Source organism: Callospermophilus lateralis, chromosome 2, assembly GCF_048772815.1.
Source record: "Callospermophilus lateralis isolate mCalLat2 chromosome 2, mCalLat2.hap1, whole genome shotgun sequence".
Taxonomy (NCBI): domain Eukaryota; kingdom Metazoa; phylum Chordata; class Mammalia; order Rodentia; family Sciuridae; genus Callospermophilus; species Callospermophilus lateralis.
In genome coordinates, this window is record NC_135306.1 from 99,079,381 (window position 1) to 99,097,767 (window position 18,387).

General features: G+C 42.5%; 1 protein-coding gene across 4 annotated transcripts in view; it reads left to right on the forward strand.

The window, feature by feature from the left end:
* The window catches only part of Ets1 (ETS proto-oncogene 1, transcription factor), a 130,994-nt gene extending 115,147 nt beyond the window's left edge, over positions 1–15,847 (forward strand). For all 4 annotated transcript variants that reach the window (XM_076846184.2, XM_076846182.2, XM_076846186.2 and 1 more), the window contains 2 exons: positions 10,395–10,513; positions 12,065–15,847. In XM_076846184.2, coding sequence (XP_076702299.1) covers positions 10,395–10,513; positions 12,065–12,280 — 335 coding nt within the window. In that variant the 3' untranslated portion in view covers positions 12,281–15,847. The remainder of the gene's footprint in view (positions 1–10,394; positions 10,514–12,064) is intronic.
* Positions 15,848–18,387: the final 2,540 nt, after the last annotated feature.

Sequence of the window (18,387 nt, forward strand, 5' to 3'; positions counted from 1 at the left end):
TATCCTGTAGAAAGTATGAGCAGGGTCTGCCACGGACCAGCTCTGTGACCTTGGGCAAGCTTGTATTTCCATGCCTCATTTTTCTCATCTGCAAAATGGTAATAGTTCTGTCTCATAGGCTTATTGTGAGAATTAACAAATGAGTTTTTGGAAAGCCCCCAGTACAGGGCTGGTACATAGGAAGTACTCTCTAAGTGCCAGATGTCACTACTATTCCATATTATTCTCTAACCTTCTTATCTTTCCAGGTTAGTTCTAAGTTCTTTGAGGTCAGGGGACAATGTATCTTACTCATAGAATTCCAGTAATTGCTGGCAGTGTCATGGGGTGCAGCAGTTCAATTTTGTAGCTCCATCAATGTGATTTAAGCTCCTAAGGTGTGCTAGTCTTTTTCATATAGTCTATTAATATTCTTTAAACCTTGCTAAAAAGCACATGAAGAAGGTTCTGTTTTCCTCATTGTACAAATGGTGGGGGTTGATTTTTTTTGGAAGGGAAGCCCTAAGCTACATAGCACACAAGAAAGATGCCTTTCAAAATTTTTCACAGTGTATTATAATTTGGAACTGCTGGGAAGCAGATGCCAAGACTTAATGTGTAAGACATTTATTGGAGGAGCATCTATGAAAGACAAGAAGGAGGGGGGAGAAAGAGAAGTTGATGGGAGCCTTCAGACCATGCTGCAGGTCTAAAGGAAGGAGATTTGGGTAGGAAAAGCCACAGCTGTAGCTGAAGTCCAAGAATGTTTCAACAGGCTGCAGGGGAATCCTTGGTCAAAGCTGCCTGGTGGAGGAGCTCCATGTCTCACAGGAGCAGACCTGCATGTCCCCACCATGTTCAATCCCTGGCTGCAGCAGTCCCGTCAGGAAGTGTAGCAATGGTGTGGACACGGTAGAGCCATTGTGCAACAGGAGCTTTAAATAGCACACAGTGGTGGCTCAAGCGGTAGCGGGCTCGCCTGGCATGCGTGCGGCCCGGGTTCGATCCTCAGCACCACATACAAACAAAGATGCTGTGTCCCAAAGATGTTGTGTCCGCCGAAAACTAAAAAATAAATATTGAAAAAATTCTCTCTCTCTCTCTCTTAAAAAAAAAGGGCTTACAGAGCCTTACTAAAAATGTTAAAATAAAATAAAATAAAGATGTTGTGTCCACTGAAAACTGAAAAATAAATATTAAAAAAATTCTTTCTTCTCTCTCTTTCTCTTTAAAAAAAATAAAATAAAATAAAAAATAAATAGCACACAGTGCGATAGCATGTCAGACCTGACCCATGAATGTGGCTTGTCATAGAGGCCAGCAAAGCTTTTCGATCTGGGTCATTGAAGATGGGACTCAGGACTGTGTGTGTCTCAATACTCTTGGTGGCCACGGTGTGCTTCTGAGCTCAGTGCATAATATTGGCTATCACTCACCCAGTTGCATTGTTTTCTGTGTGACTCACCTCTGCCTGAGAGATAACGAGAGTGAAAGTTCTCCCAGGGTGATTGAATGTGAAAGTTTAAACTCTGCAGGGAGGTTGGGAGGTGCTGGAGAGATGGTCCCAGGCAGGGTTCTGGGGAGGTGTTTGACCTTCAGAGAAAGAAGGTACAGTTCTCTGTGAAGGCCCCTCCAGGCTGGGTTCTCTGGCCTTAATTCTTTAAAGGCTCAGGTAGGACACTTTTGGCTCATCACATTATGGGGAACCAAAAGCTTTTGCTCTGTAGCTCCATGTAGTGCTGTCAATATTCTGATTTGTTTTGCCTCAAGCTGGCCACAATGCTTTGCACTTGAAGGGTGTTCAGATATCATTTGATGGGTAAATGCTTGAAAATTTCAGTGCATTAGTGATTGCTAAGGATCCAGTTCACCTCCTCAAGACTTCTAAAATGTGCTTGATCGGTGCTTTCTCTCATCTTTGATATACAGGGAAAAATTTCCCCCAGGATAACATCAATTCCAGAGATGGATTTGAGAATCCTACTGAGAAAGAACTAGTTTTCAGACTTCTGAAATCCTGTTCTCTAACCCTAATCAATGAACCCGTCCTTTTTCTTATTATGTATATAATTAGGAAAGCATTTCTTAAAGATATTTACATGGTTTAGAAAAAAAACATTTCTTCGATTTTAAAGAAAATTCTCATTCCCTAACCCCAAATCCAAGCCTAAGCTATCTCTGGTGACTTCTTTAAAAGAATCAGTTCCCTAGAAGAAAGATACCAGGAGGAAAAACCTATGAAGAAACCCACTTCCTGACTTGAACTCACTGGCCTGCTGTCCAAGTTTACGTCTGTTTGAGTGTTAGGCTGAACCTAGCTAGATAGCATTTGTGGTGGGTTTAGAGGAAAGAGGTGGCTGCATTTGAATAGAGGCTGCCCCTTTAAGAAAGGAGACCAGTCTCCTTTCTCCTGCCCCCACCCCCACATATGTGTCCTTGAACAAGTGCAGGTGTGCAGAAGGAGCAAAACAAAGGTCTCTTTCCTCCATGTACTAAAAATGTGTAACTGCCTGGTTCTCAGACTCCAGCCACACTGGCCAAATGAGCCTCACTTAGGTCTGCGCTACTTGGGTGGGGCAATCCTGCTGGTCTTTTGCCAGCTGCTGGGCTTGCTGTTGAGCCTGTCCTGGGCATTGGTGGCAGGACAAGACAGACTCCTTTACCTCAGTTAATGCTGGCAGGATATGTCTCTTGAGGCCCCACATTTATGGGACTGCTGCCCAACTCACTCTAGGTCAGCGCCGCATGATGGTAGGGTGGAGCAGGCTTGGTGAGAACATGAATGATTAGGGAGAAAAGCACATTGGTGGGGGAAAGAGGATCTAAGTCCATCTGTGGCCAAGATTTCCCCAAACCAGAAATGTCTGTGATACTTTCACTTGCAAAGCAGTTTGCATCTGGTATCCCTTGGTGCGGACCTACTTTTAATTAGAGCAAAGATCCCTACCATTAAAAATCTTCAGTGGTTATTTTCATTTAAAATATTAAGAAGTTTTACACTTATCTACTTTTAACTTTTTTTTTTTTTTTTTAACCTTCAGCTTTGTACTTGCTCAAATTTGCCATATGAAAGGCCAATTTATTTCTTGGAGGCCTACTTAGATTTTACTTAATGCTTTTACAATTGAAAAAATTCTATCTCCTTTTATTTTTATTTTTAAGATTCTGGTTTTTTGTTTGTTAGTTTTGTTTTTTTGGTACCAGAGATTGAACTCGGGGGCACTCGACCACTGAGTCACATCCCCAGCCCTATTTTGTATTTTTTGAGAAGCCTACTGAGAAAGAACTAGTTTTCTTTCTAAAGAAAGAAAGGGTCTCACTGAGTTGCTTAGCACCTGTCATTGCTGAGGCTGGCTTTGAACTCATGATCCTCCTGTCTCAGCCTCCCAAGCTGCTGTGATCATAGGCATGTGCCATCATACCCAGCAAAGTTTGTTTTTAAAAACACTTATTCCTGCTGTTTCATTCTTCTGTTTAATTATTGTATTTTCTGTTGCTTCCAAACTGTTCTGCACTGTGGTTGCTCCTTTAGGTCTCTCTTTCTTTAAATAAATAAATAAAATATTCATATATATTTGTATAATAAGAACTTAATTTATGTCTCTGTAAAGGGAAGAGGAGCAGAGATTACTATTTCCATTTTAGGCATAAGAAAATAAAGCCCAGAGAGGTGAAATGAATTGCACAAGAGTGCACAGTGAATCAGGGATGAATTGACATCAAAGCCCTGTACCCTTGACTCCCCATGTGGGACTTTCCCAGGGGCATGTTTATATTTTTAGTTTTATAGGATGCTGTCATTTCTCAGTACTCTGCTGCCTGACATGACATGTTTTATTTTAAAATTTTTTGAAATCCTCCCTCCTTTTTTGAGGATCTAACATGTCAAAGATGTGAACTTGACAGTCCAAAGGTGGTTTTAATTGACTTGAGAGCTGTTTTCTAATTAATTTCCATTGGTAGATACTGGTTATCTGAGCACTAAGTAAGTACAAGTTCATGGAGTTACTGTTCATCATCATTTTCATCAGGTGTGTTTATTAAGCACCTGTTTAAGATGTTCTTTGTTGTTATGAGTCAGATTATTAGAATTTGTATTACCAATTGCTGCCCTTGAATTCCCAGCCATTGATATAGGGACATATTTATAGAATATAATGACTGTGCGATGATTCACTAAACTAAGCCATTGTTTTCTGGAGGTAGAATGTACCATAACCGGATTATGTTAGAGAAGAGATGAGATTGGGTGAGGATGGTGGCAAAGGAAAGCTAGAACTCAAAAGAAATGGGAGATGGCAACTGTGGGTGTAACAGAGCCAAATCCAAATTGTCTCTGCTCTTTTCTTTAAAAGATCTTCCCAGGGCCTTGATCACCAAGCAATCCAGCTGTATCACCCTTAGGCAGAAGAGTTTGTACAACTCCAGGTTGGATTTGGTCAAAAGAGCAAGAAACTGTCAGGCTGTTTTCAGTTTGCCATTAAACTTCATTTCACAGGGACTTAATGGTGCTAGAGATATTTTGCAATCTTTGGTGACTTAGGAGGGGGTTGTCAGCAAGGTGTTGATACTTAGATGTTGGGGTCTACCTCTGCACCCCCAGAGGTGGGTTCTCCTGGGGGAGTATAAGTAGAAGATACGTTTGTGAACAGATGGGTCATTTCTGAATTCGAGTGTTCTGTTTTTGCTGTCATTGTTTGGCTGTGGGTAGAGACACCTGGCTGTAAGGGAGGGGCCCAACAGGCCCGTTCTCTGTTTTAGGGCCACCTGCCAGATGTGTGCTACCAGGGCAGAGTCAGCCCTGTTGCAAGGGTGACCAACCATGAGAGTTTCATAGGTTAAAATAAGTGTGGTGTCCTGCCCACACTGAGGTATTTGATTTGAATTTCAGAGTAGAGCTAAAGGATTTCAGCTTCTCAAAGTAACAATTAACCCCCAAAGCGCAGGAGGTGTGGTGGTTTTTATTTTGGGGACATGTTGATGCAACATAGCCCGGGAGTCACCCATATTGTTTGGCTCTAAATATAATGAGAAGGAGTTTGGGTGGCTTTGCAAATCCTCACATCTTGTTATCAGAGGAGGAGTCTTACTAAAATCATTCAATGAGCATTTATGGAGTACCTCCTGAAGATAAGGTATTGACCTGGCTCTGAGAATATAAGGAGCAATAAGATAGAAGGAGCTGTTGTTGTTGTCATTCAGCAACAAATTTTTGTTGGTTGGTGTTTGTTAGTGAGTGATTTGTTGGTGAGCCACTGTTCTAGGCTTTGCCCTTGGAACATGTATTCTAGGGATGAGAAAGATGGCCATTGAGCAAACTATCAGGGTGGGTCTTGGTGTTAGCGGACCACAGTGAAAATACGAGGAGTCTGCTCAGGGGAGTAGCTCCTCAGCATTGACCCCTGGCCTGGATGGAAGTCAACTGCCTTATGTTAGCCTTACACCACCAGGAACAGATGACAGAATGCGAACTTGTGGTTGAAATGGAAATGAGGAAGGAGTAGAAGGAAAACCTGAAGTCCAACCCCAAATCACTATTCACTCACCAGCTGTGAGGAGGTCATTGCCATGGGCAGGCAACCCCCAAACCTGGAAAACAAGAAGAAAGAATCAAATTGGCAAATGGGAAGGCTTACTTTCAGGAATACCTTGTTAAAATGTCATTCTAGCCCAATAGTATATATTTAAGTTGCTCAGTTCTTAGCTTCAGACTAAAGGACCAAAAAAGAAGGGGACTTTTTAATAACCAACCTTCACTGAGAGAGATGATAGGTTTTGAAATTCCTAGACAAGGAAGAGGGACTTAAAATATATCCAAAAAGAGCAGGAAGTTACTTAGAGCTTTATCTCTCCCCCCCCCCGCCCCCCCCCCAAAAAAAAGAGATGGTTGTCTTACATTCATGGTGCCTTGAGGGTTCTCTCTGTGGTGGTTGGGGTATGAGGGGATGCATCTTCAGTTTGATTTGCTCTGCTGGTCTGAGATCCCTCTAGGTACCCACCTGACATTTCTGTATAATATTCTTCTGGTGGGGACAGTCAGTGTAGTAGGAAGAATTTCCCTCTTACCCAGAAGCTGAGAAGGAAGGAGCAGTCAGAGGAAATTTCCCGGCTGCAGCCTCTCTGCAACAGGAAGGCAGGGATGGCCACCCCCAGGGGGTGGTGTGGGGGGAGACCCAGGGACAAGGGAGAAGGGGGCCTGTGGGTGTGTGGCGCCCTCCCTCCCGCACTGCTTTGGAAAGAGACCTCCTCCTAACAGGGACCCCTCTGTTGTTGTGGCTCAGAGCTCCACTTGAGAAGCATAGTTTCCCAGTGATGCCACTGGATTCCTGATGTGTGACACTGCAGGGCAACATGGTGAAGGGTACTGTTGACTGCATTGGGGCCCCAGACAGGGACACCATTGTGAGTCACATTTAACATGTGAGTTCCCCTTTCCCATGACTGGAGCTATTCTTAGTGCTAGTCTCTGCTCCCGGGGATGAAGGTCACTAGGACCACTGTCCATTTGGGTAGGTGGATGGGGCCGGGTCCAAGGATGAGGGGGAGGTGCAGGGAAAATGGAGGAAGAGGATTTATAATTTTAGAGTATTTGGAGCAAGGGCAGGGATGGAGCCCTTTGGCCCTGTAGATTTGAGTAGATCCATGGTCAGCAGTATAGAAACATCCACTGGGAGAATTGTCACTAGGAGTGCAAGGCTCATTCATTGTTTCTATGAGTCTGCGGCATAGACTTGGATGTGGCTGGCAGATGTTCAAAGCCAGTGTGCACTGCAGCCCCAGAGCTGCCTTCACACTGTCTCCACCTGGCCCTAATTTTCCCTCCTAGATCTAAAATGACGGTGACACCTTGCTGTAGAAATAGCCTCCTATGTGGGACCATCCAGGGCACAGACTAGGCCTGAAGCCAGAATTCTTGCAGAGGTGCAGAGTTTGTAGCTGGGAGAACAATTCCAGGTCTTTCCTGTTTCTGTTCCTTTGCACCAGGGAAAGGGCATTTTAGGAGTCAGGACAAAAGCAAGGGAGGGAAAGGGGAGGGGAAGGTTGGGGAGGGATCACATTCCTCTCCTTTGGTGCAACAACCTGGGCTTTCTGAAGAGTGAGAGCACCTGGGTACTTATCAGCCTGGGGTGCTTATCAGCCCAGGGCGCTTACAGGGGAGGGACTTGGGCTGACCTTGCCATTGTGTTGACTTTCCTACTGTGAAGCTAACCAGAGACATTTCTTACCATTCAAGTTCCTGTATTTTCCTTTTCCTGTTTACCCCCCTTATTCCCTTTGGTGTAAATAGGAAAAAAAAAAAAAAAAAGAGTTTGAGAGCATAGGACTTGGAACTTGGGCTCCCAGATTTAACATTTGTTCATTCCTTTTGGACATAAGATTATTCATAGTGAGGAAAAAAAAAAAAAAAAACTTTAGACAAGGACTCACCCTGTCCACTGGCCATATTCACAGACATCAGGGGTCAGACATATACAGAGAAAGGGCTAGAGCAAAGGAATTCTTGGCATTTCAGTTCTAGAAGCGGCACTGGAGGAAAACAGCAGTGATAATCCTGAGGTTCTCCTGTCTGAGCTGAGCTGGTGTAACCTGAAGTTCCCTTCTTGGCCTTGTGGGTGTGAGTCTCGAGGACAGGAGACTATGCTTGACTCTTGGGCTGTCCTCTCTGGGACCTGCAGGTGTGCTTGCTGCTCCCTGCCTCTAGCCAGGACCACCAGGTTTCTCCATCTTCTCATCTGCTGAGCGCCACTCATCCCTTTCCTCAGCCTGGCATATGAGCTCTTTCCTCTAAGAGATATTAAGACAGGGAGAGAAGTTCTGCGGTAAGTTAGTAGGAGGGAGAAATAGTGATGTAACATAACCTTGCCATCACCAGGTGACCTGATGAATTGGGCTGGAAACATCTCCAGTGAGGGTAAATACCAAGGCTAGGAGGCAGCAGTGCGGCTGGCCATCTAGTGTCCCGCAACTATTGTGAGAGGTGGGGAAGAGGTTTTTTTTTTTTTTTTTTAAGCTAGATCTTTTTTTACTTTTCTCAACTGCAACCAGATGGGCAGTTGAGACACCAGGCTTTTGGCTTGATCTTGTCTAGGGGCACCATAGTGTTAGAATGAAGAATCTTGAGGCCAGACCACCTGGGTGCCAGTCTTAGCTACTCCACTTGTGATCTGAATGTCTTTGTACAAGTTAGAGAGCCCTGCGGTGCCCCAGTTTTCTTTGCTGTTATGTCGTAGAAACAAATAGAATAACCACAGCACCCAGCCTCCTAGAGTTATTGTGAGGGATCATGAGATACCTGTAAAGTATTGCTCAGTTATATGTATAGAGGGGGTGCACAATGAATCATGGACCCTTTAGTTCTTTTCTTTGCCAGGAGTTTTAGAGAAAACCCCCACCCCCAAATATCTGAGGTCTGTACCATTTACATAGGAGTATTCACATTTCAGAACTTTGGGATGGCTGATTTTTCTGTTTCTTTCCAGGGTTCTTATTGAATGTCCATAGTCACTATGAACTTCATCAGAAAACTTGTACTGTTCAGGGCTTCTTGCAGTTGCATTTCTTAAGAGCAATTTGCTTTCTTATCCCCTGGGCCCATTAGAATGGCTTCTCAGTGGATTCCCCGTATAGTGTCGTGTTTAGTTTCGTGAGCTCAGGCAGGGAGCAGCAGTAGCTGCCAACATTACTCAACTCGCAAGAAGCCTCCAAGAAATCTGAGGTGTGTACAAAATAGTTTTTTAACAATAGGTGGACACAGGAAGCAAATGCTCCACCAATCTAGCTCTCTGTGCTGTTTCTTTGGGTGGTCATTTATTTTGGAGGTATTCACCAAATCCTTTTATTCTCAAATATGTGTAAGGTAATTTCTGCAAGATGGTTTTAAAGAACTAGAGGTATATTCTCAGAAAGATGAAGTAGAGCTATTTCACATTCCATGTTTAGCTTGGGTGTGCTGAGGAAGGGGACCTGGAAACCACCATTAGGAAGTAGTTACTGAATGAAGGTTTCCTTTGGCTCTAGGATGACAATGCACATCAGTAGCTGTTTCCTCCTATGGGGTCAGTGGAGGTTGCCTTGGTGCTTTGAGTCTGACCTTGGAGCACAGTCACATTGCTCTTCTGAGCACCCTTTGCTGTGCCAATAGAGAAGAAAATATAAGAGCATTTGTGCCCAGTTCACAGCAGGCAGGTGGAAAATAGATTTTAGGAACAAGTAAAATTATGTGTGGTAAGGTGCCTTGAAGGAGTAAAAGATAGAATAAGGAACTGCTCTTATAAAAGTAAAGGGAATTTTTTAAGATGAAGAGAAATCCTAAAAATTATTTCCTGTTGCATCAGACATATTTGAAGGGTTAGAGCCTTAGAAAATCAAGTTTCCTCATGAAATGGGGAATCCCAGACCTCATTTACACAATGGGCTATTCCCAGTCCCCTCCTGCTCAGATTGGCTCTGAGATGATGTCATGGGCAGTGTAGACATGTAACAAGCAACATAGGCAACTGGACCCTGTGTTGTCTGTCCAGCAACACCCATAAATTAGATGAGAACCACTGGCAGCATAGTCATTTCAGAATAAAAGGTATCCTAAAACGAAGACTAAGTGACATAAATCTTTAGCATAGGAAATTTATTGTAAGGGTATACCAGGCCTTCCAGAATAAACTCTTGGCAGTGTGGATGGCTGAGATGAGAGAGGGAGAGAGAGATGGGGAGAGTGTTCAGATACATGGACCTATGAAGACAGTCTGAGACAGTCCTCACCCAACCCCTGGGGACTCCTTGGGTGGCACGTTAATTCCTCAGATAGCGATGATGCATTCCGTTCTGGGTGCTTGCAGTTGCATTTCTTAAGTGGCCTGGGAGGGTGGAGTAATGGTAGAGAGGAATATTATAACTGAAGGACACCCAACATCTGTTTCCTTACAAGAGGAAGAAAGTGATCCTCTTTGTTTACAAATCAGGGGTCAGAGGATCACTGTGGCAGAGGCGTGCTCATGAGCTGTGACTTCTGCTGGGGTTGGCAAAGACATGCCTACCTGAATACCTTTCTTACTTCTTAAGGCAAACATAATACTTAGGTTTTGATGGCACAAGGGACTATGTTTCCTTAGATATCTCAAAAGATAGGGACCACATTTCTTTCTAGAGTTTGCTTAGCAATAAAAATGGATTGATCTTAAATCATTCAAAATAAGGCAATTGATATATTTTCTCTTTCTTCCTTTCTTTGAAGATCTTCACCTTTTCCTTCTGTCTGGGCTCTGAGTACTTTCTCCAACATTTGCCCTGTAGGTTGCCTTCCTTTCTCCTGGCTGAATGGCCAGGAGAGGGGAGATGGGGGAATTCCGGGTAATGGGCCTGGTTGCCCAGAGCACTGAGTATGTGGTGTAATGATTCACTGTGCCTTGTGTTTCTAGGCAGTGGACCGATCCAGCTGTGGCAGTTTCTTCTGGAATTACTCACTGATAAATCCTGTCAGTCTTTTATCAGCTGGACAGGAGATGGCTGGGAATTCAAGCTTTCTGACCCAGATGAGGTAAGAAAGAAGTGACCTGCGAGGCCTGGATTGAGGAGAAATGAGAGAGGGAACCCTGAGAAGGGGCTGTGAGATTTAGGTGACATTTCCTAGGATTGCAATTGCAGCTCTGCTCCTTGCTGCTTGTATGACTTTGAGCAAGTGATGCAGCCTGCCCAAGCCTTAGTTTCATTGTTGGGAAAGCAGAAAGATAACTTCTAGAGTTCTGTAATACAGAAGGATTAGTTTCATTTTTGGGAAAGCAGAAAACATCCACAGTGCCCATTTGTTTTCCAGGATTAACTGATGTACACTTGAAGTGCCTGGCACATAGTAGGCCCTTTGTCAACAAAATTGCCTTCCCTGACCTTGTCCTCTTCCTAGCACAGTGGCTTTGTGGATGGTAGGGGCCAGACAGTTCAAGAGGCCTTGGGAGACTGGTGCAGCTGTTCATTCATTCATTCTTTCATTACATAAATGCTTATTGAGGGGTTGATCTGTGTCATGCCCAATTTACATGATAAAAAACAATGAACAACAGAGACAAGATCTCTGTTCTGGGCAGACATGAGAAAATATTTGTGTTCTAGCACAGAAAAAATGCTTCCTGCTAGTGAAGGTAGGTAGGATTGAAGCTCAGATCCTCCCCTTCATATACCCCCATTATATTTTATGCTTTCTAAGCAAGAAAATTCTAACAATAAGGGGAAAGAAGAGTCTATATCGTGGTTCTTCTTTTTTCTCTAAATCAGAAAGTGTAACCCAGTTACCTAGGAGTTCAAGGTCACTGCTTTTTCATCAACTTAAATAGTTAACTTTCCTACTGTCCCTACCTAACCCTGGAGAACTAAAGTTCAGAATTGTGTAATTTGCAGCAATGTGAATGGAACGAGCAGTCATAATATTAATGAAATCAGTCAGGCAAGGAAAGACAAATGCTGCATGTTCTCACATGTGGGAGACTACAAAGTTGATCTCATAGAAGTAGACATTAGGGCTGAGGAGGTAGTGATAGAGCACTTGTCTAGCATGCATGAGGCTCTGGATTCAACTCCCAGTACCATTAAAAAAAAAAAGAAGAAGAAAGAAAATAAAATGAAGTGGGCAGTAAAGATGGTTGCCGAAACCTAGGATGGGGTCAGGGGATGAGGTGGAGAGAGGATGGTTAATGAGCACACAGAAGGATGAGTGAGGTTGACAACAATTAATTGAAATAGGTAGTAGAGAGAATTTGAATGGCCCCATAGAAAGTACCCATACCTGTCTCAGGTGGTAGACATGCCAGTTACCTTGATCATTACATGTTGTATACATGTATCCAAAGTTATATTGCACCCCATAAATATTATCATGTGTCGATTAAAGCAAGAATTTATTTTAAAAAATGAAATTCGGAGGAGATAGTTCAGAAAAATATCTTCTATATGTCCATGAATCTCATCTTATTTGAACATCACAGGCCATCATGAATGGGCATAGATATAATAAACATATTTTGAAGTTATCCTATAGCTTTATACCCACTCCTTCCTCTTACATTTTTTTTTCAATTTTTATTTTTTAAAATTTCAGGTGGCCAGGAGATGGGGAAAGAGAAAAAACAAACCCAAGATGAACTACGAGAAACTGAGCCGTGGCCTTCGATACTATTATGACAAAAACATCATCCACAAGACGGCGGGTAAACGCTACGTGTACCGCTTTGTGTGTGATCTGCAGAGCCTGCTGGGATACACCCCTGAGGAACTCCACGCCATGCTGGATGTCAAGCCGGATGCCGACGAGTGATGGACCAGGAAGGGACTGGCGGACCCTGCTGACACCTTGCAAAGAACAACCACTTTGGTTGGACTCCTATTTTTTAATTGTTATTCTATTTTTTATTTTCCAGAACTCATTTTTTTACATTCAGGGGTGGGAATTAAGGGAGCTGCAGCTGTAATCCATTGTGGTCACAAAGGGAAAGCCAGGACTTGTGGGGTGGGTGGGGCAAGACATTCTTGAGTAAATATTCAGGACAGAAAGAAGGGTCCTTTTAGAAGCTTGAAGGATCTGAGTTAAAGGAGGAAGAGACTAACATGTCCAGTAATTTTTTTTTTTTTTTTTTTTACTTCACCTATGGAAAAAAATGCATCTTGAATTTTAACAGACCCAATAGAAAGAGAAATTGTCATATCCAGAGTCATGAGACTAATGAAAGGCAGTTGGGTTGCTTTTGTTTTTAAATCTGGGAGGGGGAAAAAAGGAGGGGGGATAAAAACATTTTCTTGGGGGGATGCACTAAAAACCAAGAATTTTACCTTTTACTCTACTTTTTGAAACAGAGATGGACTTCAGTGGGGGAGGGGGCCAAAACTGTTTTTGCGTTAAAATTGATTTTATTAAATTTTGTGCCAGTATTTTTTTTTCCTAAAAAATCGTCTTAAGCTCTAAGGTGGTCTCAGTATTTCAGTATCACACAAGTTTGTTCTTATTTGCTGACTGAGGATTTTGTCATAATGAAAGAAAACTGTTTATATAGACCCCATTGGAAAAGTGAAGCTCTGTCACTGAGATCAGGGATCCCAAATTCATGTGACTTATATATGAAGGAAATATTAATGCTGATTTGGGTACAGGAGAACTGCACATGTGAGCTTCATGGATAATTTAAAAATAATCATCACACCCCTTTACTTAGTTTGTCACTATTGAAGTCTCGGGTTTGGACTTAATGTTCAGCTAATAAGCATTAAGTCTTTGAACTGAATGTATTTTGCAGTCCTGGTTTTAGACTATAATCAATGTTGGCACGCTATTGAAGTTGGGGAAAGGAAATCAAAGAGGGCAGATGAACTGGGTTCTTGAGTCAGTTTCAATCTGTAACATAAGTGACTTAGAGTAGAAGCTGTATGCATGGGCATTACCCTTCTAGTCTTAAAAAGTAAGTCCCTAAAAATGCATGTCATTCCAAATCAACACTTTATAATTTATCCTTTATGTTTTCTTTTCCCAGAATCCCCACATTTATTGCCCCCTATCCCACTCTGTTATTCAGTAGGCAGAATGTACAGCTTTCTGATAAGTGAGTGAAAGAGTAACTTCAGACACAAAGAGTGTAGTCTTGCTGAGTTTTAGAGGCCATGGAAATTAAGAGAGCATTTCAGTAAATTGTGACTTGGCTGTCTCGGAAGAGATGTACAGGCTTTCCTTTGAAGAACCGAAGCTAGTCAGGTAGGATGTCAGATGAGACCGAGCACACAGAGGACAGGAAGGACCTGGATGGTGTTAGGGCCTTGTGCTTGAATCTCTTGTCTTGGCAGAGGGTAGGTGAAGGTTCACTGCAGAAGGGAGGGATGACTTGAAGGCAGAGGAACAAGGAGCTTGAGAGAAGAAAATAAGGTGGTCCATGAGATTTGAATTTATTTTTAGTTCTCCTGAAGTTTAAATACAAACACAGTCAACCGTGGCAGTCATCTTTCTGCTGGTTGTGAGGAGGGGCTCTGAAAATGAGGTTTGGGGGCAAAAACCAACCTTTAACTGGGGAGGAAATGTGCCTAATGCAATTAGAATTCCTCCCACTTTTTACACCCCAGTTCAAAGGATGACAGCGGACTTCGATGAATAAGAGGGAGAAACAATTAAGATGAGCTTCTCAGGGCTGGTCCCTTTCAGGGACTTAGCTAAGAAACTGGAAGCACTAACTACCTTCTAGCATATCTTCATGAAAGTTGATTGCTGACTCCCAGATCCCCTTACAGACCCTAAATTTTCAGGAAAGAAGCTCTGTGATCCATGAGTATCCTCATACTGATCAATTGGACCATCCACACTCAAAGTAAAGGCAGAATTGTCCCAGCTATGTATTTTGATCTTACGGATGCAGGTGCCTTAATGAAGCTCTCAAAATATGTTTGGAGCTGCTCAGGGAGTGTTAGGTGGAACCATTTGGACTACATTGTTTTCTTTTAGATTATGTGATCTTTGTTGGGCACTGGCAAAGTGTGTGTATGTGTTTGTGTGTGTGCGTGTGCTCGCGTGTGTCTGCAGACATGCAAAACTGCGGCCGAACTAATACCTAGGTTTTGTAGTTAAGTCTTTCCACATGTTGATAATGGGTGAGAGTAGAACCAAGGCCAGGTATTGGTCATTGCTTGCTATTTGCAACCAGGCATAAAATCACTTTCTCAAGTCATCAGCCTTTTCTATGAAATTGATGCTGAAAACTCCCCTGCTGAGTCTGTGTAACACCTGCAATCCCAATAGCAGATAAGATGTAAGTGCCTCCTAGCGCTCCCCAGCCGGCTTCTTTCCTAAGATGCCCTTTCTCTAGGGCCACTGTTTTCTGGATTTGTAGATAGTGTATTAGTTCAGACAGCTTTGTCCATCTGGCCAGATGCTTTCTCCCCTCTTGTCCAAAGGCCAGAGACCATCCCAGGAAGAGTGGTGGGTGGTTTATACACTGGAAATGTAGCAGCATTGTTGCATTTATGCTTTTTAAAAACACGTTAACTTCAGAGGAAGGATGGGCAAATCTGGTCTCACTGGGTGAAACCCTTATTTTCTTGGAAATGCCTTAACCAATGTGGGTTTTGGTTTTGGGCTCAGAGTCACCTGCATTCCCTTCTCCATTCAAGGAAGGGATGTCCCTACACGGAGCCCTGATTTTGTGCCCAAGAGGATTGATGGTAGCATTCAAAGATCAGAGGCGCTCTTCCTCACTTTGGAGATGAACACTCTGGGTTTTAAAGCATTAACCTGCCTAACTTTCATGGTGAAAAATACACCTCTTTTCTAGTCATGCTGTGCATGTTGCTTTCTCTGTTGGGGTCTATATAAATTTGTTGAACTCTTATCTACATTCCAAAGAAGTTTCAAGGAACCATAAATATATGTATACATATACATATATGGAATATATATATTAAAATAAAATTATCTCTATCAGGAATACTGCCTCAGTTATTGAACTTTTTTTAAAGAAAACTTTTTTTTTTTTTAAAGCTGAGAAGTATTGGGGTGAAAAAGATGTTATATTGTGTTTGACTATTTTCCAACTTGTATTTTCATATAATTTATATTTTTTAAATGTCAAAAATTTAAAAGCAAGATAAAAAAAGAAGGAAAAGCAGGTGCTTTTTAAAAATCAGAACTGAGGTAGCTTAGAGATGTAGCGATGTAAGTGTCTATGTGTTTTTTTTTTTTTTTTAAATGCAAAAAAAAAAAAAAAATCTTACCGGGGAGTTTTTTTGTTTGTTTATTTTAGTAGCTGATGCTGGCACATCATTTTGCTGGAGAGTTTTTTATATACTGTAGCCTGATTTCATATTGTATTTTAAACTGTGTGAAATTAAAAACAAAGAAATTCATTCATAATGATGTGGTTTTGGCTTGATTCTTTCCTGTCTGGATCATGTGGTAAAACAGGACAGATAACCCAGCTAGAGACACACAAGAAGAAGTGCCATCCAGTTTTTCGATCCCACTAGTTCAGGACCATGTTAATAAAGATTTCTTAATAAAGGGTGAACTGTCACAGGAATACAGGGAGGTCATCCAGCTTCCTGATTATTGAATATGTTGTGTCACCCTTTATGGAATGTCCCTGGCCTTGTCATACGTTATTCATGTCTGAAAGACTAAGCCTCATGAAGAAAAATTCCAATGATTCAACAGGTAGACATTTGATTTCAGCTAGGTGCAGTTCTTGATGTGAATATGGAAAGACGAACACTTTAGATGCTCTGAACAAGGAGCATTATTTTTGTTTCTTCTTCTGGTGGTAGCTTTGCTCTGAAGCAATTTGGGCTCCTCTCACCTATTCCTTTGGTCCTATTTCATTAGGACTGATAAGATCTGTCAGAACCCCCAGCAATCCAAGTCATAAATAAAACGCATATTTATAAGTGCTACAGAGAGGGGTGATTAGGAATGCAATCTGCATGGTGCCTTAGCCTTGTTGTTGAAACTGTAGAAGGTGGATGTTTTTAATTAACACCAACATTTGCAACATGAATCCCAACTCACAGCTGGAAAGAGAATTTTTGCTGAATTGTTCACAAAGAGAGCTCTGTTTTTGGAAAGTCTCTCTTTTCAGTCCTGGAGCTTGAGGTTTGCTGAGTACACGTTAAACACAGACTGTGTGGTCTAGTGGTCAGCGAGCCCAACTGGCTGTAAGGAGGGCTCTGCGACCTAAATCCCAGTGAGGCCACCACCACTCACTGGGAGATTTTGAGAAAACGGTTTGAAGACCTTATATGTTTTAGTTTTCAGCTGAAAACCTGGGCAAAGCCACAACTCCTAAGGCAACCTTTGGCCACATGAGAACTCTTTTCCCCCTGAGTAAGTAGTTCATAGCTTTCTGCCTCAGTCAAGGTTTTGGTCAGAGAGCTTTCCTTCAATGCCAAGTTGGCATTAGCCCTCAGAGAAACTGATTTAATACTGACCAGGGTACAAGATTAAGATGTAGTTGAACAAAATCAGCTTAGGTCTCTTTCTCCAACTGGTTCTGATGGGGAACTCCAAAGAAACAGCTTGGTGACCTGTCTTTGTGATATTGCCAAGACTCCCATATTGAAGCTGTTAGTAGGGAGGAAGCTAAATGAGAACAGCATCTTCAACAACAATTGTAGGATTTTTGGAAGACAGGATAGGGTGAGGGGAAGAGAGCTACGGAGTCATTCAAAAGGAGGTGATGGTCAATATCTATAGATTTCACATGCTTTCTGGAAGTCATAGAATAAGAAAATTGGCCAAGTCTGACTCTGCTGACACAGATTTGAAGAAAACTCTAAAAATCAAAGCTCTCCTCCATCACAATTGAGCAACAGAGTTGTATTAGTCCATTTCTGTTGCTACAATAAAAAAACACAAGACCGAATAATATATAAAGTAAAGAGGTTTATTTGGCTCATAGTTTTGGAGGCCAACGATCAAGATTGGCAGTCCCATCTGAGGGTCTCATGGCAGGAGGATGTGCAAGAGGATAACTCCCATGATGAGAGAGGAAGCCAGAGGGATCAGGGACAGATGAAAGAACTAACACATTTCTTGAGACCAGCGTTAATACCTTCCCAGGGCAATGCCCCATGGTCTAATATTACCTCCATCTAGGCCTGACCTCTTAAAAAAGATTCTGCTACATCAACATCACCACCTTAGGGACTCAGGTTCCAATACAGGGTCACACTCAAACCATATCTGAACCATAGCAAGAAATTTTTAGTATCATTGAAATGTAATTATTTCACTCTGAAAAGGAGGAAGATTGTGACTTGTGTTTTGGGTAGATGAAGGAGGGAATATAAACTAGAAGTGGCACATTGACTGATGGCATGACAGATGCTGTGCTTGGCCTGAACAGTGTGGTAGCCCACTCACTAGCCCAAGTGAATCATGTGCTCTAGCAGGCTGATGGGACAGTTTTAGAATTCCGACATTCCTTTATGCTCATATCCATGAGCATGGAGTAAGCAGCCCTCTCTAGATGAACAAGAATCTCCAGTGTCATCTCTAGTAGGCCAGTTCCACACATTTCCATTCCTGCCGACTCCCTAAGGACTTTGAGTTTGTGACCCTTGTTGCAGATGTCTATCCACAGTCCATGTTTGCTTGTCATGAAACACATTTAACTCTAGAAGCTACAGTGGAAGAGAGTACATGAGGCCATCAGGGTCATCAGAGGACCATCTGACTCCTAAGCCCTCATTCTTTCTATCCCTCCATGTTGCCACCACAGGAAGGTCTCCATCGATGATGCTGGCTGTGGCTCCCCATGTGTGGGACCCACGGCCCTGATTACCAAGAGATACACTGCATACACCAAACATGAGACAAGGACAAAGTCTTTTAGCAAGGATGCTTTTTCACCACATTCCCAGCCCTAGTTTGTATTTTATTTAGAGAGAGTCTCACTG